The sequence below is a fragment of the Rhamphochromis sp. 'chilingali' genome (assembly GCF_963969265.1).
Source record: "Rhamphochromis sp. 'chilingali' genome assembly, chromosome: 8".
Taxonomy (NCBI): Eukaryota; Metazoa; Chordata; class Actinopteri; order Cichliformes; family Cichlidae; genus Rhamphochromis; species Rhamphochromis sp. 'chilingali'.
This window is the reverse complement of record NC_137935.1, coordinates 36,538,188-36,563,956: the sequence shown is the minus strand read 5'-3', so window position 1 is coordinate 36,563,956 and position 25,769 is coordinate 36,538,188. Positions and strand designations below refer to the sequence as shown.

The following is a 25,769-nucleotide window of genomic DNA, read 5'->3' as shown; positions in this document are numbered from 1 at the left end:
ATATTTTAATTCAAAATAATCTTGCCTTTAAGCCACTTTGACTTGCTGACCCATTTCCTCTACCTTAGAAAATCCCATCACGCATTACCTTCAGACCCTCTCTTCATCACCGAATCCGGCCACATCCCAGCATATCATGGTTTCTTTCACACTTTTGCCAAGTTCTCTCGTTGTCTGGAATTTCTCCTAATCTCTTCTCTGGCCACTCCTTTCACATCAACGTCATTCTTTGTTCCATCCATCCATTCTCTCCGCTTATCCTTGTCCCGGATCTGGAGCCTAACCCAGCTACCATAGGGTGAGAGGCAGGATACACTGTACAGGTCGCCAGTCTGTCGCAGGACTAACACATAGAGACAGACAACCATTCACATTGACACCCGCATAGAGAGAAACTACACCAGCATGGGGAGAACATGCAAAGCCCTCAGGCAGGTGGTGGAATCAAACTCGGGACCTTCTTGCTGTGAGGCAACAGTGCTAATCACTGTGCAACCGTGCTGCCCATTAATTCTGTGAGATGAGCCTGGAAGATGGTGGTCGTAAATTTAGATTAAAAGGACGCCTTTCATATAGTGTAACTTGTTTTGACCAGCCACTTGTCTCAGATGATATAACCCTTGCATGTATACACAAAATGCACTTTTTGAGATTTGATAATAGTGATGCTTAAAGTTGGTCGTGGGAAATAGTCCTTTAAAAAACAAAAACAAACCAAATCTCAAAAATGTGATGAAAAAATACTGAAATATTTTTATAACTTCGTCCAATCCATGACATGATTTGTTCTGCTGATCTATTTATCTAACTTTTCATCCAATGTTATAATTTTTGTGAATTTCTTTTTCATATTCACCCAGGTCAGTGACAGACCCCAGAGACGGAAAGCGAGTTGCTCTCAAAAAGATGCCTAATGTCTTCCAAAACCTTGTTTCTTGTAAGAGGGTATTTCGTGAGCTGAAGATGCTGTGCTTCTTCAAACATGAGAATGTAAGTACATGACAATGTCACAATGGAGCTTATAGTTTCCTCTAGAAAGGAAAAAGAAATGTGTTTGCCTGCATGATTGCATTCAGCCTGAAAACAGACCACAGCTTTACCTCTGTTCTCAGGTGCTCTCTGCGCTGGATATACTACAACCTCCACACATTGACTACTTTGAAGAAATGTATCCTTTACTATTGATTTATTCAAAGATTATAACAAGATGCAGGGCCTACAGGAATTACATTTTAAAATCAGGTGTATGAAATTGCAGAGAATTGCATAAGAAATTTTCCTTAGGTCACATTGGGGGTGGCTGTAGCTCAGGTAGGGCAGGTCACTTACTAACCGGAAGGTTGGTGGTTCGATCCCTGTCTGCCTGCCAAATTATTTTGGGCAAGATACTAACCCCAAATTGCTCTGTGATGCACCCATAAGAGTATGAATGCGTGTGAGTGTTAGAAAGCACTTGCAGAAAAAGAGCAAAGAAAAAAATGTAAATGGGTGAATGAGACAAGTTGTGAAAAGTTATAAAAAGCACTTTGATTGCTCATAGTAGAGAAGTGCTCTATAAGAACCAGTCCATTTACCATTAAATAAAACAAAGTATGACTGAGGGTGTATTGAGTGCTGGCCTGATAGATAGCATCATGGCTAAGCTGGAAACCTGGACCCTCCATGGCCGATTGCCAAGACTACGTGAGATAACCTCTGTAGGTCTAGTAGAAGGTGTGAATGTAGCACAATCCCTACTGCAACCATCACTGAATCAGCTGATCTACACCACAGCTGCAGTGATCACTGAGCTGCTTGGCTATAAAATGAACAGTTACAAGGAGCATTACTCTCTGTGGAGAAGGTGACTAGAAGCCAAGAATAAGGTAGCACAGGGCCTGTAAAGAAAGGGGTGCCTAAGAAGTACAGCAAGCTGTCTTGGAAACTGCCAAGTAGAGGTATACCAGAGAAACAGAAGGCAGGAGAATAAACCAGCTGTACTGTACTGAGCCATCCAAGTGGCAGTGTAACAATGTAAGAACAGGCCCACCAAGAGTGGAGACGGAGCAAGACTGGAAGAGCATATGGGAGAAGGATGCAACCCATAACAATAAGGCTCAGTTGATAGTGAATGTTAAAGCCGACCACAGCAATCTCCCTGAACAGGGTCTGGTAGTCATCACAGGAAAGGGTCTCCAGTATGTAGATATGAACAGCACCTGGTCCTGACATGATTCATACCTACTGGCTGAAGAAGCTGACTGCACTCCATGAGCATCTGACAGCACTAATGGACCAGCTGCTAGTAGATGAGATATGTGGATTGGCTAACTGAAGCCCAGTCAGTCCTGATCCCCACAGTTGGATATTTTACAAGAAAGCCTATGACTCAACGCCCGACAAATGAATCACGGAACTATATAAAATCAACAGGGCCATAAGAGCCTTCGTCAGGAATTCAATGGGGATGTGGCAAACACTAGAGGCCAACTTCAAGCCAGTGGCACAAGTCAACATTAAGTGCGGGATTTACAAAGGAGATGCTCTGTCCCTATTGCTGTTCTGCATAGGCTTGAAGCCTCTCAGTGAGATCACTGACAAGACTGGCTATGGATACCAACTACACAATCCACCAGTCACCAGGTACCTCCGCTGCATGGATGACATCAACCTTTATGCCAGGTATGGACAGACAAACTGGTGATGGTTAACTAACCAGATATAGTAGTGGTGGAAAAGCAGAAGAAGATGGCCATAGTGATAGATGTAGCTATACCGAATAATGGTAACATCAGGAACAGGGAACACGAGAAGCTCAAAGTACTAAAGGTTGAGGGAAGGACTTGAGAAGATGTGAAGGACTTGAGAAGATGTGAAGGAAACAGTCCCAGTGGTAACTGGAGCACTCATTGCAGTGACCCCCACACTAGGCGGGAGGCTCCAGCAAATCACAGGAACAACATCCATGATCTCTGTCTACAATAGCGCAGTCCTAGGAACAGCAAGGAACTGTGGAGGACTCTGAAGCTCCCAGGCCTCTGGTAGAAGACCTGAGTTTGAAGGATAATGACCGTCCAGAGGGCGAGAGGGGAATCACAATCACAGTGGTCACTGAGATGCCAAGTAACGACTCTCAGCCTTCGAAAGCCGCTTGAAGAGGTATACCAGAGAGATAAAATCAGCTGTACTCCCCTAAACCATCCAAGGTGCATTCTCAGTGGCAGGGGGAAAGCCCGACCAAGTCTGGAAAAGCAGCAATACTGGAAGAGCATATGAGAGGAGGATGCAATCCATAACAGCAATGCTCAGTGGCTAGTGGAGCTAAGAGCAGACAGCAGCAGTGGAAGAGCATATTAACTCGAAGGGTGGTGGTTCGATTCCCATCTGCTCCAGTCTGCCTGCCAAATTATTTTGGGCAAGATACTAACCGCAAGTTGCTCTCATAGGAGTATGAAAGTGTTTGAGTGTTAGAAAGCACTTACAGAAAAAGAGCAAAGAAAAATCATGGCGAGTCGGACTGCACCGGGCCCTGACATGATTAGTGCCTACAGGCTAAAGAAGCTAACTGTACACCATAAGCTGTTAACAGCACAAATGAACCAGCTGCTAATAATGGCACACACCCAGAATGGCTAATTGAAGGTCTGACAGTCCTGAATCTGCGTACTAGCATCTTGTACCATGCTGTTATGTGCTGGAAAATCTCTTTGCTCTGCCTGCACCTAGTGTCTTGCCTGGTGTGGTAGAGCACCAACACTGTGGATCTTGTGCTCAGAGCTTATTCCTGTTCTGCCATTATTAGTGCCTCTGTGCTGTCTTTTAGTCCAGCTTTGTCAAGGCATTGATGTTACTTGATATCAGCCACTTTTTCTATTTTACAGTGGTACATGCTGTGCTTGCCTGTCCTTCTTTGATGGTCCCACTTCTTGCTCCTCTTCTTTTTCGGGTTTCTGTTGTCTCAGATACTGACTCACATGAGCAGTTTTGCCCATCTTCCTGACTCATGGATCTTTGTTGTTTCATCCTGGATAGTGGTTCTGACATTCACTAAACCTCAGCCTCCTTCCTTACGCTTAGCATATAGTCTCAGGGTGCTGGACTTGGGGTAAAATGCTCCATGCATGGTAAGGAGCTTTCTTTTGCCTTTGCCCTTGGCTTCTATCTCTTTCTTTGGCTAGCTTATTTTCCCAATTGGGGTATCTGATCAAAGGCAGGATCTTGTTCTTGCCATTCTGCTGACTCCTCAGGACTTCTTACTTTCTGCAGGTACTTGGTGGTTGCAGATTTTGTAGCGGCCTCTTCATGGCTCCCATTTGCCTGTGGGATTAGGTACTTGTAGCTGTCCTTGATGTCTGCAATGTTGCCTCCTGGTAGTACAATCCCCTCAGTTTTGACTACTATCCCTTTCTTTGTTACATTTTGTTTCACTGACTACACTTCTCCAGTCCTAATGACACTGGAATTTCGTTGCTGCAGATCCTAGTGGTATGGATCAGTGAATCGATATCTTGTTCACTCCTGGCATGCAGCTTGAGGTCATCCATGTGGAGCAGGTGGCTCATGATTGCTCAATTTCTTAATCAGTATCCATAGCCAGTCTTGTCAAATATCGCACTGAGGGGTTTCAGGCGTATGTAGAACAGCAGTGGTGACAGATCATCTCTTGTGCTATTGTGTTGTTTGCCACTTCTTGATGAACGTTCTTAGGGTTTTGTTGATCTTATATATTTCTAGGCATTCTGGGATCCATGTGTAGGGCATTGAATCATAGGCTTTCTTGTAATGAGTCCAGGAGGTGCACAGATTGTTCAGTCTAGTCTTACAATCTTGAGTGACTGCTCCATCTACCAGTAGCTGTTGTTTTACCCCTCTGATGTTCCTGCCAGTTCCATTCTGTGCCCCACTCATGTATTGAACTATGTGCCTGTTCATCTTAGCCGCTATGATGCCTGACAGTTGCTTCCATGTTGTACCAAGGCAGGTTATTGGCTGATAGTTGTACTAGACCGGTGCCTTCTGGGGATGCTTGGGCATCAGGATTGTCCAGGCTTCAGTTAGCCATTCTGAGTGCATTTCGCCCATTTGCAGCTGCTTAATTTATGTTGCCAGACGCTCAGAGGCCCTTTCTATGACGTCTGCCACTGTTACTGGATGTTGTTCATTGGGGGGTGCTGTAGTCTACTCTTGGCTCCACCAGCCTCTGAGCATTGTTGATATGGGTTACGTCTTTCTCCCACATGCATTTTCAGAGTTACTGTCTCCAGCCTCAGTGGGGCTGTTCTCATATTGTTACCCTGCTACTGAGAATACACCTTGGATGGAGTGGAGTATACCAGCTGTACTCCATGGAGTGGAGTACAGCTGGTTTATTCTCCTGGCTTCTAGCTCTCTGGTAAGCCACTTCAAATGCACCTTGAAGAGATAGTATACCTTGCCAGCAGCAGGCCAAAGCCCGTGAGTCTTTGTTTGGCAGGTTCTAAGGCCTGAGTTATGGGCAGCTTGCAGTACTTCTTAAGCATCCCTTTCTTCATAATAATTTTCTGCATCTTATTTATATTTAAACCAGTGTCTGACCCTGTATGTGTGGGGCCATTTACATGTTCCCTAACGTTAAAAGACTCTGTAAAGGTGTGTTACAGGATACGTCATCATCAATCAACTTGTACGTTTGAAATTAGGAGGAGACACAATTCCTAGGAGGCTTGCACCAGGAAAGGTATCCAGCGTAAAAATCTACTAAATCAAAATACCTGTGGTAACCCCCTTTAATTATTTTATTTTTTTTTGTGGTGATTCTGATTTCTGGAATTCATGGGAATTCTTTTTGCCCATCTGCCCAAGATGGAAATATGGTAAGGCCTTAAGGCTACGCAGAAAACAAAAGTGTGAATTAAGTTTAGTGAATTTTAACAAGTTTTGGTAACTGCAGGTATTTACACTCTGCAATGATCTGTTGTGTAATGCTTTTTCATTCCAAATACCCATACTTTATGTGAAAGAAGATGCCAGTTTACATTTTCATTTCTAGAATGCTGCTAGTGATTAACATAAGATAACTGGAAAGGTAAGAAAACAATGCAGTGATGCTGATGCCTAAACTCTATCTTAGAAAATAAAGCACATCTTTATTATAACTATACTGTCTTTCTCAGGTTCTCATTGAGATTTACTGTTTATGTTCTTGCACATATTTGTTTTTCTTTTAACCTTAATTCCTCTTGATCAGCTATGTAGTAACTGAACTGATGCAAAGTGACCTCCATAAGATCATTGTATCACCGCAGCCTCTGAGCTCAGACCATGCCAAAGTTTTTCTTTATCAGATTCTGCGAGGTAGGTCTTCTTTTCTTTCAGATATCTCTATGGTTACATTTATCCAAGTTCAGCCCATAGACTGGTCTCAAGCGTTGGTACTGATGAAGTTATACAGATTATACTCAAGGTTGAACAATAATACAGGACTCTTCAGAATTCTGCATCTCTTGACAACAACAGATTTGAAAACTAAATTAGTAATGAAATGTGACTAATTCAATGACCTTCAGTTTTAATTTAAGATTTTTATATGGGAAATCTTTATATTGTATTTTTAACGGAAGTCTAGTCATGAATGGAAACAGTTTGGCCTTGTTATTTCATGAAATATAGAGGTGCTCTCTATTTCACTTGGTGATAAATTTGTGAGTAGGATTTGTTGGTAGAGATTTTTGGAGTTTGAGGATTGGGTTTACACTAGGAAATTCCATAATAAAAGGAAAACCTTTACACCCTAAAGAGTTTAAGGCACTCAAATCACATAGGGGTGGGTTTACCTTTTTTTTTTTTTTTTTTTTTTTTTTTTTTTTTTTTTTTTTTTTTTAATAGCTTTTTTGGGTCTCATAGCTTAAGAATGAGTACTGGGGATATTCACATTAATATTTCACAGTTGAGGAAAAAAGTACATTTACCATCTGTTTAAAAACTGCAATAAAAGCTACAAACCTATTTCCAAAAAAGTTGAGATGTTGTGTAAAATGCAATGACTTACAAACCTTATAAATTTATATTTTATTCACAATGGAACACGGAAAATATCACATGCAAAACTGTAGAAAATGTACAATTTTAACAAAAAATATTAGCTCATTTTAAATTTGACAGTTGTGGTCAAATGTTTACATGCACTCATGAGGATGGAGAATTCTGATATTGATTTCTGTAAACATCTTTTGTGTTTTTTGCAGGGTGAAGTGAATATACACTATACATCTTTTTTGAATTTAAAAAAAGAAAAAAAACCTGGGTGCACAAGTTTGACTTTATTTTTGATTTTCTCTAATCCACATACAATATAGAGGAACAAGTTGGTATGCCTTGACTGTTAAAGTTAAGACATTTTAGAACCTTCAGTGGAACGTATTAAAATGTTTGAGTGTATGTATATATTTGAGCATGCACGTATATACTTCACAGTATCTTTCCTGTTCCGAGAACTGTGCTCTTCTGGACAGATGTCTCAGGTGTTGTTTCTGAGATCTGAAAAATATGACCTAGAGCCACTCATCCAACTTGGGTGTCACTACACCGAGTGCTCAGATTACCACAGGGACAGCTATTCACTTCACCTTCCACATCTTCTCAGCCCTTGGTACTTCTTGAGCTTCTCGTGTTCCTTTTTCCTGATGTTGCTATCACTCAGCGTAGCTATATCTATTACTATGGCTGTATTAATCTGCTTGTACACCGCTAGAGTGTCTGGTTACCCATCACCAGTTTGTCTCTCTGTACCTGGAAGTCCCTAAGGATCTTAGCTTATTCCTATGCTGCCATTATTAGTGCCTCTCTGCTGTCTTTCAGACCAGCTTTTTCATCCAGGAATCTGATCTGCCCGTGGTACATTAGCAGCCTAGTACTAGTGTACCTCCATGATGATTTTTTTCCTCTTCTTTCTCGGATTTCTATTGGCTCAGGTATTTCCTAAGCACATGAGCAGTTTTGCCCATCTTCCTGACTTTCGATCTTTTGATCTTTGTTGTTTCATCCTGGATAGTGGTTGTGACATTCACTAGGCCTCAGCCTAGTGAATGTCCACTTTCCACTTAGCATACAGTCTCAGGGTCCTGGACTTGGAGTAAAACGCTCCATGCATGGTAAGAAACTTTCTTTTGTCTTTTTCCTTGGCTTCTATCTCCTCCTTTGGTCAGCTTATTTTCCCAACAGGGTATCTGATCACAGGCAGGACATTGGTGTTAATTGCCCCGGATCTTGTTCTTCCCATTCTGCTGACTCCTCAGGACTTGCTTTACTTTCTGCAGGTATTTGGAGGTTGCAGATTTCCTAGTGGCCTCTTTATGGCTCCCATTTGCCTGTGGGATTAGGTACTTGTAGCTGTCCTTGATGTCTGCAATGTTGCCTCCTGGTAGTACAATTCTCTCTGTAACAAATAAGGGGATAGTAGTCAGAACTGACTACACTTTTCCCAGTCCTAACGGCATTAGAATTTCGTTGTTGTAGATCCTACTGGTATGAATCAGTGTATCTATAGGGGTGTCCAAATTCATAGGCTGCATCCTCCTGAGGACCCGGCCTTCGCGGTCGTCCTCCAAAGGCCGGCTAGGCCGGAAGTGAGCGACTGTGAAATTGGACGGTCTAGCCTTCAGTTTTGCATCACCAGCTGTCTCGGTGGAGTTTAATAAACTTGGCTGTCTGCTCCTTTCTGTCTATAATATAACAGGACACTGGCATAAATTCTCGATCATCTCACACTTCTGTTTAATCAGTTCTCTGTTTGGCGTTTATTTAGCTGTGTGAAAACTATAACTTTAATCTCAGCCAAACCGATTTACTCATGAACAAATAAAACACTGAAAAAGCCAAACAATAACACTGTTAAGTTATCTAAGTGACTTATATATCATGTTTAACCTGAGTAGCGAAAGGTGGGTTGTGCGGGGAGTTCGCTGTTATCGCCCCGGCTAGCTATCGAGCTGCTGGGTAACAGACGTCTCCGAAAATGTCAGAGCACTTTTGCAAATATGTGATGTCTTGATAAACCCAGCAGATATTTGAAGTTGCACAGCCACATTCTTGCCTGAAATATCATAAAAGTTTAATTTGTGACCCAGAAAGAGTAATATTAAAACTTAGTAGCAACTGCCATTGTTAGAAACTGGAATTTCTATGAATTCTGGGATATGGTGGGCCACAAAGGATACATCCGCGTTTGTCGGGTGCATTCGGAGGAGTCTACAAATTCTGACAGCCTTGGCGCGTCACTGTGAGGTAATCGGTCTACAAATGCGGCCTCAGGAGGATGCAGCAGATGAATTTGGACACCCCCTTTGTCTTGCTTACTCCTGGGATGCAGCTTGATGTCATTCATTTGGAGCAGTTGGCTGATGATTGCTCAGTTCCGAAGTCAGTGTCTGTAGCTTGTAGGTCTTGTAAATGATCTCACTAAGGGGTCTTTCCTATGTAGAACAGCAGTTGGGACAGATCTCTCCTTGGTAGCTCCTACACGTGATGTTGACATGTTCCGTGGGTTGACCTCTAGTGTTGTTTGCCACATCCCCATTGAATTCCTGATATTGTATAGTTCTAGGCATTCCAGGATCCATGTGTGGGGCATCGAGTCATAACGCCTTTCTGCAGCTCCAGTAGTTTTGCTAACTTCCCTCTGCACTACATTGATCTTCGCCCCTAGTCTCCTTCTCCATAGGGGATGGTGATCCTGTTGGCTGTTCATCTTATAGCCAAACAAAAAAGTGATCACTGTTGTCGTGATGTAGATCTGCTGATTCGTTTTGGTAATGGCCATTTTAGGGATTTTCTGTAATGCTGCATTCTTCTAGTAGACCTTCAGAGGGTATTTCATATAATCTTGGTAATTGGCCAAGGGTTAGGTTTTCCAGGTTCGCCATGATCCTATCTCTCAGGTCAGCTGCTCTCGCACTCAATGCACCTTCAGTCATTTTTGGGGGGCTTGGTATGTAATTTTGGGTCGGGGTGATGATGATAGGGAGGAGGCCCTGGGGTAGACCTAGGACACGCTGGAGAGGTTATATCTCTCGGGCTGGCCTGGGAACGCCTTGGTGTTCCCCCGCATAAGCTAGAGGAGGTGGCTGGGGAGAGGGAGGTCTGGGCTTCTCTGCTTAGGCTGCTGCCCCCGCGACCTGGCCCCGGATTAAGTGGAAGAAGATGGATGGATGGGTGATGATGATAGCAGTTGCATCTTCCGAATATGAGCAGTTTTTCTCTGGGAAGACAACACTAGATGCAGAACTGTGTCTAAGATTACATGCTTATGATCAGTAGGGCTGGGTAACGTCACTGATTTCTAGAATCGATTCAGATTCACAAGGTCCCGAATCGATTCGATCCACGATTCGGTTTGATTCGATTTTAATCTGGGAAATTTTGTCTCAGTCAGAAATATTATAATTTTGATCACATATCAGTACATTTCCATATTTTTATATCTATAAAAAGAAAGCTGACACTTGCAAGACTTTATCAAAAGTGTAAGCATCACAGCCGATGCCTTTGTGTCAAAGTAACTGAGGATAAAACACAGAAAAACATGAAGGCGACTTTTATAGCAGATAACCTTAAAAATGTTCTGCAGTAGATCAAAAATGAAAGAAAGTCATTAATCAAAATATGAACATTACCTGATGCTGCTGAAGTGAAGCAGAGCAAAGTTACAGAGGTTTTATTAGAGACGCAGCTAAGCGTTTTGCAATTTTGCATAATTTTAAAAAGTTTAAATTTGTTCAGTAGCCTATTGAACAGCAGAAATGAGGCTTTCTTTTCAGAAGTAAGTAAAAGGGAAAAGAAACAACAGTTGACTTGCGCGTAATAAGCAGGCGGATAATGCAGAAAAAAGATTTTTGGATGGGAACCTGTTCTTGAAGTACAGAGAGAAAGAGAGAGACCGCGAGCTCTGCATGAAGTGTGATTTTTATCGTGGTGGAAGCAAAACAGCAAACTAAGAGGGCATTCATGATGATGTTTATGTGATGCAAAATGTGAAGTGTAGTTTGGATCTTCTCTTGTTGCTGGTTCAGTCAATATTGTTTGGAGAGAGATTAAAAACCTGCAGCTTCTGAATCTAGTGCAAAAGGGGCGTAAACACAAAGTGCCGACCTGCTGACGGATCAGAATCAGTGAGCTGTTGGCTTTCAGCCCTTTGTGTTTACGTCTTTGTGCAGACTCTGTGTACCTGCTCTCATTTATTGTTTTAGATGTTTGGTGGTTGTTGAAATTTTGTGAGGTTTAACCTGAGATTCTGGTGTTTTGGGCAAAATAAATTTATATTTATCGATCGATCGATTCAGGATTTTAATGAATCTATTTCACGTTATGCAAGCTAGAATTGATTTTAATCGATAATCAAAACCCACCCCTATTGATCAGTAGTAGATTAGACAAAAAAGTTTTTAGATAAACCGAGAGTAAAAACTAAATCCGGTGTGTGGCCACAATTATGTGTGGGCCGGTAACATGTTACACTAAATTAAATGCCTTTGCAATGTTAAGAAATTCTGTCACAGTGCAGTTAGAGGGATCATCAATATGTAAATTAAAGTCACCCACCAAATTGATTTTATCTAAATTAACAGTAACAGATGAGAGGAGATTAGGGAATCATTAATTCAAGAAATTATTGCAGGATTTGGAGGTCAATAAATTACAATATAGCAACCTGGATATTCACATTGAATTTTATAAGATAGTAATTCAAAGGAATTAAAATAACAGGATTAAACTGCACACAATATAGATAATTCTTATAATTATCTAAATGGTGTTAACTTGGTGGACAAAGTTTTGAGGGGTAACAGGCAACAGTTGCCTGGTTTGAAAATGTCTAATTTTTAAGGGATGACAAAATTGTAGGAATGATTTGTTAGATAAGGATGTACTGTTAAAGGGGGTAATAATTGCAGGAGAGACAGGCTTAAGAGGAAGAGGCTTACAGCGCATAGTAATTAGATTACTGAGTCTGGTTGTACAAATACTGGCAAAGACTTTTTTAAATTTATGCGTTATAATCAATGGAATTGGTAAAGATGAATACTTTAGAACTGAGAAAACAGGTGAAGTAGCAGTATAATAGTGGTTATGCAGTTTAGTAGTGAAATGCTTGTTTAGTAGTGATGGCAAGAAAATATCAGTTCTAGTGACGGAGTCGCAGATAGCGAGATTTTCCCTCATGCTTTAGGGGTCCTACATGAGTGAAGGATTAATTCAGTACTTGAACCTCAGTGGTTCTGGATGAAGGTGATCTTGTTTAAAAAGTCAATGACCCAGACTGTTGAACTTTATGTCACCATAACAGGGGGGAAGCAGCGGACCACAGTTAATGGATTGCTTTCTGGTGTTCTGCAGACTTTCCACAAGGTGCATAAAGTCTTGTTTGAGGGTCTCTGACTGACGTAGTGCTGACATTGAAGAGACGCTGTGGTGAGTTTCAACGGCTGAAGAGAGGTCTGAGTAATATTCTTCATACCGGCTCTTAGGATAGCAAAAGATATGGTCGCCAAGTGTTGAACCATAAAGGTGCCAACAACGATCACTTTAGGTAGACACGGCCTTGAGGAGGTGGTGATGGGTAGCTTGGGGGCATGACCACATGTGGGCTCTGAGATGCGGCTGTGGGGGCAGCAGGAGCAGCATCAGCAGCACCTGGCAGTGAAAAATGCTGATGCCTGAATTCTAGAAGAGGGAGACATCTAGGTGTCTGCGCTGGAGCCAGGCAGCCTGGAGGAGTAGTGGCAAGGAAACCCAGGGCACTGCCGGGTCCTGCACATTTTCCAGCGGGTAAAATTTGTTCACCAGCTGAATAACCTCTGGGTGTAGACAGACTGGGCGTCTAGTCAGCTGCAGCCCTTTACCAGGAACCACGACTGCGACTTGCAGTGTGTGAAGCAGACTTCAGACTGGCTTTGCCCCATGGACATGCTACATTTCATCAGCCAGAGCCAGGAGATTGGCTGTTATGACTGGCTGTCCTCCAGTGGTGGCAGAACCAGACCAGGGGAATGTGGCATCACAGGGAGCTCCCGAGACAGAGCACTGGGTGGAGTTGCACCTGTCGATGTTGGCACAGCAGGAGATCCATAGGGAAGCCAGTGCTTTGCTTGTGTGGTGGCCACAGATGAAATCTGTGAAGCTCATCCTTCATAAGTTCCTGCTTCAGTCGCCAGATATCCTTTTGTAACTGTAAGTATGCTGGTAGGCAATGACCATAGCTTGAGGGCAGCAAACAGCTGACAGACAGGGTAAAAGCAGGAGATGAACCAATTCAGCATGCTTCAGTGTGTGTGGGTCAGCAGTGGTGGCACTGTAAGAGGTGAAAGGGTGCCAACCAGTTTCAAAAAGAAATTATGTTTCAAAAACCATTCAAGATTTTGTGAATCCAAGAAACTATTCAACACTGCTTTTGAAATGGCCAGCTGGTTCACCAGCTGACACTCAGGGCAGGACACACCATCGGCACACGTCCCCGTCCCCCCCCCCCCCCCCCCCCCCCCCCCCCCCCGGCCAATAAAATCGGAGCACTAGTCACCTCAGTTTTTCCATATCTCATATGCCCCACCTTGGAGTTCTGAGCTGGCTTTTTGACACCAGCAACTGGGTGTGTTCTTCTTCTGTGTGAGTGTCACGACTCACTTGATACATTTAGTCTCTAATAAACACAAAATGCAAGTAGATCAGTGTTATGTCAGGGTCATGTTCTTGACAGTTTTCATCATTTGGTCGTTGGCTGACCAGAGTGTCATCACAATATTGCTCTAGTAGAAAATCTCTCTTGGAGTGAACTATTGGAGCCAGTGGGGCCTCCTGAGAAGCCCCCGCTGTCTCATCCTCCCCAGAGTCGGCAATGTACACCTAGCGTCACCACTGAGCGCATTGCAGACACTACACACCCCTATCAGTGGTGAACGTATCTCCACACACTGCCCCAACAGATTATTAAACCCTGGCCAATCTGTCTTCCCAGTTAAGGGATGCGTTAGGCAAGCGCTAATCCCGACTTTGACTCTGTTATATTTTAGTTGTAGCGGCACTATCCGTTCTGGACCGGGGAAAGGTGTTTGAGGGTTAGCAATATAGAACACCTGTACCACCTCTTAGCAAGCATACTGACGCGAGTGTCTCGGCTGCCTCTGCCAACAACTGTGCTCTACCATGCCTGGTTGGGTATGGCACCACTATAAAAAGGAGTGGAGGCACACGTACATGTACGAATATATATGTACAGTTGGTGAAAAAGTGTTTGCCCCCTTCCTGATATCCTAGGGTTTTGCATATTTGTCACACTTACATGTTTCAGATCATCAAACAAATGTTAATATTAGACAAACATAACCCAGGGTAATACAAAATGCAGTTTTTAAATGATGATTTCATTGATTAAGGGAGAAAAGTTATTCAAACCTACTTGGTCCTGTTTTTAAAAAAAAAAAAAAAAAAAATTGCCCCTCTTGTTAAATCATTAAATAACTGTTATTAACTACTGTGACACAGGACCCACATACAGACACTTCTGGGTTGTGCTTATAATTGTGCTTTATTCAAAACAATGTCTCTTCTCCTGCGGTTTCTGGCACCAGCCTCAGGCGCTGTCATTCCGTTGCTCCCAGTGTGTGTGTCCTCTTCTCCTCACTGCCAAAGACATAAGACAGGTCTCCCTCGTTAAACAGTCCTGTGCACCTGTTCCCTCCCCGCCTCCGTGCCGCCCTGTGAGCTCACTGCGTCACCCCTTCTCTGCAGCAGGCCAAAGACCGCACCCCCACCACACCACGTTTTGGAAAGCTGAGCTCAGCTTCACAAAGCACACTCAGGTGTGATTGAATGAAGAATGAAGAAATCACTTATATAGAACGTGTCTGACAAAGTGAAGAAGGCTAAAACATTTCAAAAAGTGTTTTAGCCTTCGTTAGACCATTGTGCCATGATCTAACGAAACACCTGAGGTACAAAGTTACTGACGTCTGGAAAGGGTTACAAAGCCATTTCTAAGGCTATGGGACTCCAGTATGCCGTAGTGAGAGCCATTATACCAAATGGAGAAAACTTGGAATGGTGGCAAAGTTTCCCAGGAGTTACTGGCCTACCAAAATTAGTCCAAGAGCACATTGACGAGGTCCAGGCCACAACAACTGAGATTCTTTTTTTTCTTTTTTTTTTTTTCTTTTTTTTTTTTTTAAATTGAACAACAATAAAAAAAAAAACGCAGGCTTTACATGTCTCAACTAAGGTCAGAGTTCATGATTCAGGAAAAAAAAGACTGGGCAAAATGGAATTGGGAGAGTTCAAGGAGAAAACCACTGCTTCCCAAAAACAACACAAATACTCGTCTTTTATTTGCCAAAAACATCTTATTGATCCCCAGGACTTTTGGGAAATTACTCTGTGGACTGACAAAGTAAAAGTTGAACGTTTTGGAACGTTTGAGTCCCATTACATCTGTAATAAAAGAACACAGCATTTTAGAAAAAGAACTTCATAGCAACAGTAAAATGTGTTGGTCATAGTATAATGGCCTGGGGCTGTTTTGCTGCCTTAGTACCTGGAAAACCTGCTGCAGTAAATAAACCATGAATTCTGCTGTGTACCAAAACAAACTGAAGGAGAATGTCCAGCTATCTATTCTTGACCTCAGGCTGAAGTGGACTTGGGTTATGCAGTGGGACAATGATCCAGAACACATCAGCAAGTTGACCTCCGAATAGCTTAAGAAAAACAAAATGAAGAGCGGCCTAGTCAAAGTCTTGACCTGAATCTGATTGAAATGCTGAGGAATGACCTTAAAAAGGCACTTCATGCTTGAATACCCCCCAGTGTGGCTCAGTTACAACAATTCTGCAAAGATGAGTGGGCCAAAATTCCTCGACAGCACTGTAAAAGACTCATTGCCACTTATTGCCTTTTTCATGGAACACAAAATCGGTTCACAATTTAAAGGTGTTCTGCAGCAGTGGAGGTTGATCAAACCTTGAAAGCTGGTGCTACTAATTCGTACATGTTTTCCAGCTTTTTTAGATAACGTGCAACCCCCTCTGTCTGCTTAAAAGCAGTGTTGGAACACACTGTGGTACCATACCGTTGTGACCATCATTTGAGCAGTATTGTACTTCAGAAAGTAGTGTGTTGCTACAAAAATGTTGCGAAAAAGGCAATTAACAATGGAAGAGAGACAGAACATCATAACAGTTAAAAATGTAGGTCTTTCCTACACAGAAAGTGCACAGAAAGTCAAGGCGTCAGTAAGTACAGTTTCCTTCAAAAGGCACTCGGAAGCTGGGGCAATTCTGACAGGAAGAGGTCTGGCAACCCCAAAGCCACAACTGAATCACAGGACAAGTTTCTGAGAGTTAACAGCTTGCATGACTGGTGGCTCATAGGACAACAGCTTCAAGCACAGCTTAATAGTGGTCGTAGTAAACAAGTCTCAGTTTCAACCATGAAGAGAAGACTTCGAGCTGCAGGTTTGACAGGACGAGTTGAGGCAAGAAAGCTGTTGCTAAGATGTCAGAATAAGACAAAGAGGCTTGCCTGGGCCATGAAACACCGCCATTACTGATTACTGAAGAATGAAAGAAGGTATTGATGAATCAAAACTTTAAATGCATGATCTTTGCACATCATTGAGTAGGCAAAAGGATGGTTCCACAGTGTGTAGCATCAACTGTCAAACATGGAGGGGGAAGGTGTGGTGATCTGGCGCTGTTTTGCTGAATCCAGGGTCGGTGACCTGTACAGAGTGAGAGGCACCCTGAAACAAAACGGCTACCACAGCATTTTGCAGCCCCCAAAGGTGGCTAATTAGATGAGTCAAAAGTTTAGAACACATTTTGGTCTATAAATTCATTCTTTTTTTTTGACTCCAACTGCTATTTGTACTATGCTTTTATTTCAGAGTGCAATGACACATTAAGCGGCATAATTTTCAATAAAAAAAAAAATAGAAAAATTGTAGTGTTCTAAAACTTTGGCAGGTTTTGTCTGGCTACTTTTTTTTTTTTTTTTTAGCTTTTTTATTTTGGGTGTTTATAGCAAAGTGAAATCTAACCTTTCTATTCTTGAGGCTAATAAATGGCTTGCACCTTGGAGGTGAACCCTCTGCATTTACTTTCATGCAGTCTTCTCTTTACAGTAGACTCGGATACTCCTATCTCGTTTAGTGTTGTTCACTTTTTTTGGCTGTTGTAAAGGAGTGTCTCTTCACCATGGAAATGATTCTGTGATCATCCATCACTGTTGTCTTCCGTGGACGTCCGATACTTTTTGCTTGCTGAGTTCACCAGTGCTTTCTTTGGTTTTCAGGATGTACCAATCTATAGATTTTGTCACTCGTAATATTGTAGCAATTTTTTAATGTTTTTTTTTTTTTTTCTTTCCTCTTTGCACCTTAAGGGACGGCTTGTTTCAAATGCATGGAGAGTTCATTTGACCACATGTTGTCTGTTCACAGCAAATCATCCAAAAATCATCCAATTTCAATATGGATGCCCTCAAATAAAAGCTCAGAGGCTACACATTATGTCCATCTCTATCATATACCTATATTTGAAATATATTTCAATAAACTGGTTAAAAAACAAAGTTTGTGTCAGTGTCCAAATATATGGACCTAACTGTGTGTGTGCGCGCGTATATGTGTATAAAATTGCTTTTGACTTTGTGTGGATTAGAGAAAAAAAAACAGATCAATTCACACCCCACCCCAAGTCAAGTAAAAATGTTTGCTATGTACACATTCCACCCTTTAAAATAAACAGTTCACTGGAGTCATCAAAATGAGTTTGTGGCTCAGGACATGGAGCAAGTCATCTACTTGGAAGGTTGTTGGTTTGATCCCTGGCTGGTCCAATCTGCGTGCCAAATATCCTTGGGCAAGATGCAAACTTACTCTTTGATGCATCCACCAGAGTGTGAATGTTAGATTAAAAAAAAAAAACCACTTAAGCATATAAAAAAAAGTTTTGAGTGCTCACATAAAGTACTATAGAAGGACCAGTCCACATGTACACTTTTGACCACAATTATATGTTGCTTTAAAACCTGTATATCTTTCAGGTTTTTAGATGCTTCCCATCTCATAGGCACTAATGCCATCAGAGATGTAGACTGTGAACTGAGGAGTGATTTTTTTTCTTCTTCTGTGTGTTAAAAGCCGGTCAGCCTCTTCCCTCTTTAGTCTGGAGGATGCGGTGTGCATATTCTCCAAAAAGAATTCCAAAAAGCATCCAGTATCGGTGTTTAGCCATGTCCCTTAAGCACATATTTCTTTACTTCTCAGAAACTCTGCTAGTCTTTCATGTTACTAACCAGTTGCTAGTTGACCTAATTAATTGTAAAATTTTTCTCAAGCTATTTTTTTTTAGTATCAGATACTTTTCCAGCTTTTTGTTCCTTACTGTTGCAGCTTTTGAGGGAAGTTGCTGCCATCAAATTCAAAATTTGGTAATATTTTCATAAAATTGTGCATGTATGTCTTTTTAAATATTTGCTGTTCTATTGTGAATAAAATGTGTTTCCAAGTTGCAAATAATTGCATCTTTTACTTTTTAAATAGTTTTGACATAACTCAAATAAGACATCGCCTACCATTTTGAAATTGATACCATAGGTACATCTCCAAAAAGTCGCAGATGAGTTTGAATCTCAGATGACAAAACTTGTGAATTTGATAGCTTAAGAAGCCTTTTCACATTTATAACATAGGTCAATCTACTAGGAGCCTGAAAGCTTTCAGTATTTTTGCAATTTTGTTTATTTAACTCCCAGTCCAAGTGTCACAATCTAAAGCCAAGACGTTGCTTTGTCTTAATGATTTTTCTGTAAGCAACGTTGAGCATTGATATTATCGATATCAGAAGGAATTCTGGCTGGCAATTATAAAATATAGGTAATATAAAGGTTTTTCATATGCTATAATGAATTAAAAAACAAATAAACATCTATCCCACATTGTTATATTTCTCTTAAAACTTTAACAAGTTTTTCAGAACAATAATCACCATCCTTTGGGTGGTGCTCGCACTTGGTGTTGGCTCTTTCTCTGATAGAGTATCACTTCTTGTTCCTGTTCCAGTGCACAGTGGTATTTTCGTTTATATCACTCTTTTGATTCATTCTCTAATTGTTTTCACAGTATTTACTCACTATGTCTTTAAGGATTGCTTAGCTTAGCTTAGCTTGTAGTGGACTCGTTAGCAGCATGGCCTCTTCACCTGTCCCTCCTACACTTTCCTTCTCATTGTGTCAGATGTTTAGTTACTATTCAGTCTCCTTTGGTAATAACGATCCTTGTAATAAATATAGCCTTTTTGCAGCTCTGGAGGCCAGGATCACTGAATTGGAGACCCAGCTTCACAACCTTGAAAAACAAATAGCTAGCCAGGGCCCTGTAGTCGGTTCAGCCGAAGGTAGTGTAGGCCCCGTTAGCTCTCCCCTGGCAGATTATTCCAAGCAGCCGGGAAAACGGGTTATCTGGGTGACATCACCCATTCATGTGTATAATTGATGTTCCCCACTCAATGACACACCCAATTGTCTTCCAGCGTCCAGAGAAGGCAACAGTGAAGGAAATTTAAAACTGCTGGCTAAGGGTAAATGTAAATTCCATAAAATTATACTTCATGTCGACAATAACACCCAGTTACATCAATCGGAGGTCACTAAAATTAATATTGAGTCCATGTGTAACTTTGCAAAACAATGTCGAACTATTAATTTTTTGTGGTTCCCTCCCCAATTGGAATTACATGTTTAGCACGTTCGTCTTAAACTGACGGCTGCCTGAGAGGTGTCCAAAAAAGACGTAGGCTTTATAGATAATTGGATAACCTTTTAGGGGAAACCTAGTTTTATTAGGAGAGAAGACATTCATCCCACTTTGGATGGAACAGCTCTCATTTCTAAAAATCTGGCCATATTTGAGCCAAACATTCCTTTAACATTAACTACTTCATAACTTCTTCACAAATAAAATTTTAACCATTAAAAAAAATTACTCATAACCATTTTACAGACGTACAACTGCTTTGATATTTATTTAGACTCTTTTTCTCCAATTGATATTTCAATTCAATCTTTAACTTCAGCAATTATTTCCTCCAAACCATAAAGGTGTCTTTTACACCTCATTCTTACAAGACTGCTCAAAATCAAAATCAATGTTTAAATCTTAAATATGATCAACCTATCTCTATTAATCGGCTATTTACCACAGGCCTTAACGCTGGCAGTGGTTAACCATTACTTAAAAAGCCATTACTTAACAAAGCTGTCTTGGCTCCAACCTTCTTTTTTATCTGAGAAATTCTTGAAAGAGTAGTGGTAAAACAGATAATTGATATTCTGCAGAGCAATGGCTAATTAGTAGAGTTTCAATCAAGTTGCAAAGCTCATCAAAGTATACAAAGGTTTTGTGAAGGTTATCAATTATCTTTTATATCCTCTGACAGTGGACTTATCTCTGTGCTTGTTCTGCTAGACCTCCGTGTTTGATACTGTTTACAACAGTATTTTATTACAGCAATTAGAGCATGCTATAGATATTAAAGGTGCTACACTGCAGTGCTTTGAATCATATCTATCTAATAGACTCAAATTTGTTTATGTAAATGAAAAGTTCTCTTCACACACTCAGGTTAATTATGGAGTTCTACAGGGTTCTGTGCTAGGACCAATTCTGTTTCCTTTGGGCTGTATCATGATGCTTACTCTGGATGGCATTACAATGGCCTCCAGTAACACTGTCAGGAATCTTGGAGTCATTTTTGACCAGGATATGCTCCTCAAGTTCAAGTTCAAGTTCAACTTTATTGTCACTTCAACCATATACAGTTTAAAAATACACAGTGAGGCGAAACAACGTTCCTCCAGGAACCAAGGTGCTACAAGACAAGTTAGTGCAAAAAAAATAAAATAATATATAATATATCTAGTAATAATATTGTGCAAAAGAGCATTTACAGGTTGGTGTGTGCGATGGTTTGGTGGTGTAGGTCAGTGTGTTTGCGCTTGTGTTGGTTAGTCAGTCCAGTCTCAATGTTTTGAGGTATTTGAGTTAAGCTGAGTGATAATGTTAGTGTATGTGTGTGTGTGTGTGCGTGTTTATCAGTCAGTCCCTTTTTGCTGAGGAGACGGATGGCTTGTGGAAAAAAGCTGTTGCACAGTCTGGATGTGCGTGCCCGAATGCTTCGGTACCTTTTTCCAGATGGCAGGAGTGTAAAGAGTGTGTGAGAGGGGTGTGTCCGATCAGCCACAATGCTGGTGGCTTTGCGAATGCAGCGTGTGGTGTAGATGTCCTCAATAGAGGGTAGAGAGACCCCGATGATCTTCTCTGCTGTTCCCACTATCCGCTGTAGGGTCTTGCGGTCTGATATGGCACAGCTCCCAAACCAGACAGTGATGCAGCCGCTCAGGATGCTCTCAATAGTTCCTCTATAGAAGGTGGTCAGGATCGGTGGTGGAAGCCGGGCCTTTCTCAGTCTTCTCAGAAAGAAGAGACGCTGTTGGGCTTTCTTGTGCAGGGAGCTGGTGTTGAGGGACCAGCCGAGGTCCTTCTCCAGGTGTACGCCCAGGAATTTGGTGCTGTCAACGATCTCCACAGAGGAGCCGTTGATGCTCAGCGGTGAGTGGTCGCCTCGTGTCCTCCTAAAGTCAACAACCATCTCTTTTGTCTTGTCAACATTCAGAGACAGGTTGTTGTCCTTACACCAGTCCGTTAGTCTCTGCACTTCCTCTCTGTACGCTGACTCGTCGTTCTTGCTAATGAGACCCACCACGGTCGTGTCATCAGCGAATTTAATGATGTGATTTGAACTGTGTGTTGCTACACAGTCATGAGTCAGCAGTGTGAACAGCAGAGGACTGAGCACACAGCCTTGTGGGGCCCCAGTGCTCAGTGTGGTGGTGCTGGAGGTGCAGTTCCCGATCCGTACTGACTGAGGCCTTCCGGTCAGAAAGTCCAGGACCCAGTTGCAGAGGGAGGTGTTCAGGCCTAACAGGCTCAGCTTTCCGATCAGTTGTTGGGGGATGATCGTGTTAAATGCTGAGCTGAAATCTATGTACAGCATTCGGACGTGTGAGTCCTTCTTGTCCAAGTGTGTCAGGGCAAGATGGAGTGCAGTGGAGATGGCGTCGTCCGTTGAGCGGTTATGGCGGTATGCAAATTGCATTGGGTCCAGTGAGGGGGGCAGCAGGGTCTTGATGTGTCTCATGACGAGCCGTTCGAAGCACTTCATGATGGTGGGTGTAAGTGCGATAGGGCGGTAGTCATTGAGACAGGACACAGAAGACTTCTTGGGCACGGGGACGATGGTGGTGGCCTTGAAGCACGTGGGGACAACGGCACTGCTCAGAGAGATGTTGAAGATGTCGGTGAGAACATTTGCCAGCTGATCAGCACATTCTCAGAGCACTCTGCCTGGGATGTTGTCTGGTCCAGCAGCTTTACGTGGATTGACTCTGCGTAGAGTTTTCCTCACCTCAGCTGTAGTGAGACACAGGACCTGGTCGTTCGGAGGAGGGGTGGTCTTCCTCGCCGCCACGTCGTTCTGCCTGTCGAACCGAGCATAGAAGTTGTTAAGCACATCTGGGAGGGAGCCGTCACTGTCACAGGCAGGTGGTGTCGTCCTGTAGTTAGCGATGGCTTGTAAGCCCTGCCACATGCGTCGTGTGTCGCCGCTGTCCTTGAAGTGGTTGTGGATTCTCTGGGCGTGTGCGCGCTTCGCCTCTCTGATGGCCCGAGAAAGTTCAGCCCTCGCTCTTCTAAGCGCCACCTTATCTCCCTCTTTGAAGGCAGAGTCTCGGGTCCTTAGAAGTGCACGCACTTCCGCAGTAATCCACGGTTTCTGGTTGGGTCGTGAGATGATGATCTTGGAGACAGTGACGTCATCGGTGCACTTGTTGATATAGCTGGACACTGATGATGTGTACTCCTCCAAGTCAGTGAAGTCGCCGTAAGTTTCAGCCTCTCTAAACATGTTCGAGTCAGTGCTCTCAAAACAGTCCTGAAGAGCAGAGATGGCTCCTGCTGGCCAGGTTTTCACCTGCTTCAGAACCGGTTTTGATCGCCTGACGAGTGGTCTGTATGCTGGAATTAGCATAACAGAGATGTGGTCTGAGTAGCCGAGGTGGGGGCGGGGCTCTGCCCGATATGCGCCGGGGATGTTTGTGTAAACAAGATCCAGCGTGTTTTCTCCCCTCGTTGCAAAGTCCACATACTGATGGAATCTAGGAAGCACTGACTTGAGATTTGCATGGTTGAAGTCCTCAGCAACAATAAACAGTCCATCCGGGTGTGTATTTTGCAGTTCACTGATCTTTGTATACAATTCCCATAGCGCTTCCTTAGCATTAGCGCTAGGTGGAATGTACACTCCGATAATGAAAACAGTGGTGAATTCCCGTGGTAAGTAAAAAGGTCTGCATCTAACAGTCACAAACTCCACCAGCGATGAGCAATAACTAGAGACTAGCACAGAGTTCTTGCACCATTTCTCGTTGATGTAAACACACAAGCCGCCACCGCGAGTCTTACCGCACAGAGCTGCATTTCTGTCGGCGCGAAACGAGGCCAGCCCGTTTAGCTGAATAGCGGCGTCCGGTACTCTTTCGCTGAGCCATGTTTCCGTGAAAACAAAGACACAGCAGTCTCTAATCTCACGCTGTGTGGCCTGCTGGAGTCGGATGTAATCCAGTTTGTTATCCAGGGAGCAGACGTTGGATAAGATGATGGACGGTAGAGCCGGCCGGCTAGGGTTTGTTTTTAGCCTAGCACAGACTCCCGCCCGCTTGCCGCGCTTCCGCTTCCTCGCGCAACGCTTCCGATGTCTCCACCTCCGTCCGCCGGCATCAGGCAACGCCGAGGCTTCGAGGCCTGGTTCGTGGAGCAAGCCGAGTTCACGCAGCGTTTCCCGCAGCCCCTCCTGGATGTCGTCAACTAGGTTATTTAGGTTGAAAAGTGTCTGGCTGTTGTATGTATGCGCATATTCAGCAGATATGTAGGACTGCTTTCTTCCATTTGCGGAATATCTTTAAAATTAGAAACATCATATCATAGAGTGGTGCGGAAAGGCTTGTTCATTCATTTATTACTTCTAGGCTTGACTACTGTACTTCATTATTATTGGGATGTCCTAAAAAATCCCTGCCTTAAATTAATTGGCAATTAAATGCTGCAGCAAGAGTACTGACAGGGACTAGAAAGAGAGAGCATATCTCTCGTATATTGGCATCTCTTCATTGGCTCTCTGTTAAATCCGAAATCTAATTTAAAATCCTGTTCCTCACATACAGGGTCTTAAACAGTCAGGCCACATCTTATCTTAAGAACCCTATAGTACCATATGGTACCTATTAGAGCACTTCACTCTCCGACTGCGGCCTTACTTGTTCCTAGAGTATTTAAAAGTACAATGGGAGCCAGAGCCTTCAGTTTTCAGGCCCCTCTTCTGTGGAACCAGCTTCCAGTTTGGATTCAGAAGACAGGCACCCTCTCTACTAATAAGATTAGGCTTAAAACTTTCTTTTTTGCTAAATCATATAGTTAGGGGCTGGAACAGGTAACCCTGAGTCTTCCCTTAATTATGCTGCAATAGGTGTAGGCTGCTGGGGGATTTCCATAATCCACTGAGTGTTTCTTCTTCAGTCACCTTTTTCACTCACTATGTGTTTATAGCTCTTTGCATTTTATCATTAGTTATTATTAATATCTGGCTCTCTTCCACATCATGTCTTTTATCCTGTCTTCATCCGCTCACCCCCAACTGGTTAGGGTTTAGGGTGGCTTCAGTGGGTTTTTCCTTCCCACTGTCACCAAAGTGCTTGCTTATAGGGAGTCATTGTTGGGGATTTCTCTGTTTTCTTTGTATTATTGTAGGGTATTTAACTTAACTTAATATAAAGTGCCTTGAGGCAACTGTTGTTGTGATTTGGTGTTATATTAAAAAAAATGAATTTAACTGAACTGAAAACAATACTTCACTATAGCCTTGAAATTTCAAACTTCACGCCCAGAATATCACCCACAAGCAACAGTTCCCAGTCTACTCCTGCTCACTCCAAAACTATCCTTCAGGACTGAAGTGAGTCCCCCAAAACTCTTACTCACCTCAGTCCTCAGATCTGGATTCAGAAGTTAAGTCACTGTTCCCCCACAGTCAGGTGTTCCAAAAATAATTATACATCAAAAAATTCGATTGGACCATATCATGGGTACATTTGTATTTTTACCTTTGTGGAACTGTAAATGAGGCAATGTGGCAATGTCCACATTTTAGACTTTTTTGAATGCAGGATATATTTTTAAATCCAATTTAACAGGAGGCAAGTATAAGCAGAATCTAATAATAATGACAATAATGAGAATAACAATAATAATGATAATAATCATCAAAAAATCATATCAGTTGAATTATACTTATCTAATTAACATACTCAGAACAAAGTCAGCATTACTTTTGCTCTTTCACAGTGATAATCTTCGAGAGGATGATGAGCATGCCTTTGCCACTGACTAAGGCAAATCTAGGTTCAAACTTTCATCTATTAGCTCATCTCCCAATCATAATGTCATTCATGCAGTGCCTTATCACCATATCAGTGCCTTAACTCTTTTCACATTTGCAAACCTCAATTCAATTGGATAAATATTGCAATGTTACCTTCAAAAGCAACCTAATTAGCTGGATAACCCCAGGTTGCTCTCCGATGCATGCATTGGAGTATAAATTTGTGTGAGTGCTTTGATACTTTCTGCTTGCAATTTCTTCTTTGCTTTAAGCAAG

General features: G+C 42.4%; 1 protein-coding gene across 1 annotated transcript in view; it reads left to right on the top strand.

The window, feature by feature from the left end:
- nlk2 (nemo-like kinase, type 2) overlaps positions 1–25,769 on the top strand; it is a 55,953-nt gene that overhangs the window by 11,956 nt on the left and 18,228 nt on the right. The window contains exons 2-4 of the mRNA XM_080890051.1: positions 861–990; positions 1,113–1,168; positions 6,206–6,312. Coding sequence (XP_080746177.1) covers positions 861–990; positions 1,113–1,168; positions 6,206–6,312 — 293 coding nt within the window. The remainder of the gene's footprint in view (positions 1–860; positions 991–1,112; positions 1,169–6,205; positions 6,313–25,769) is intronic.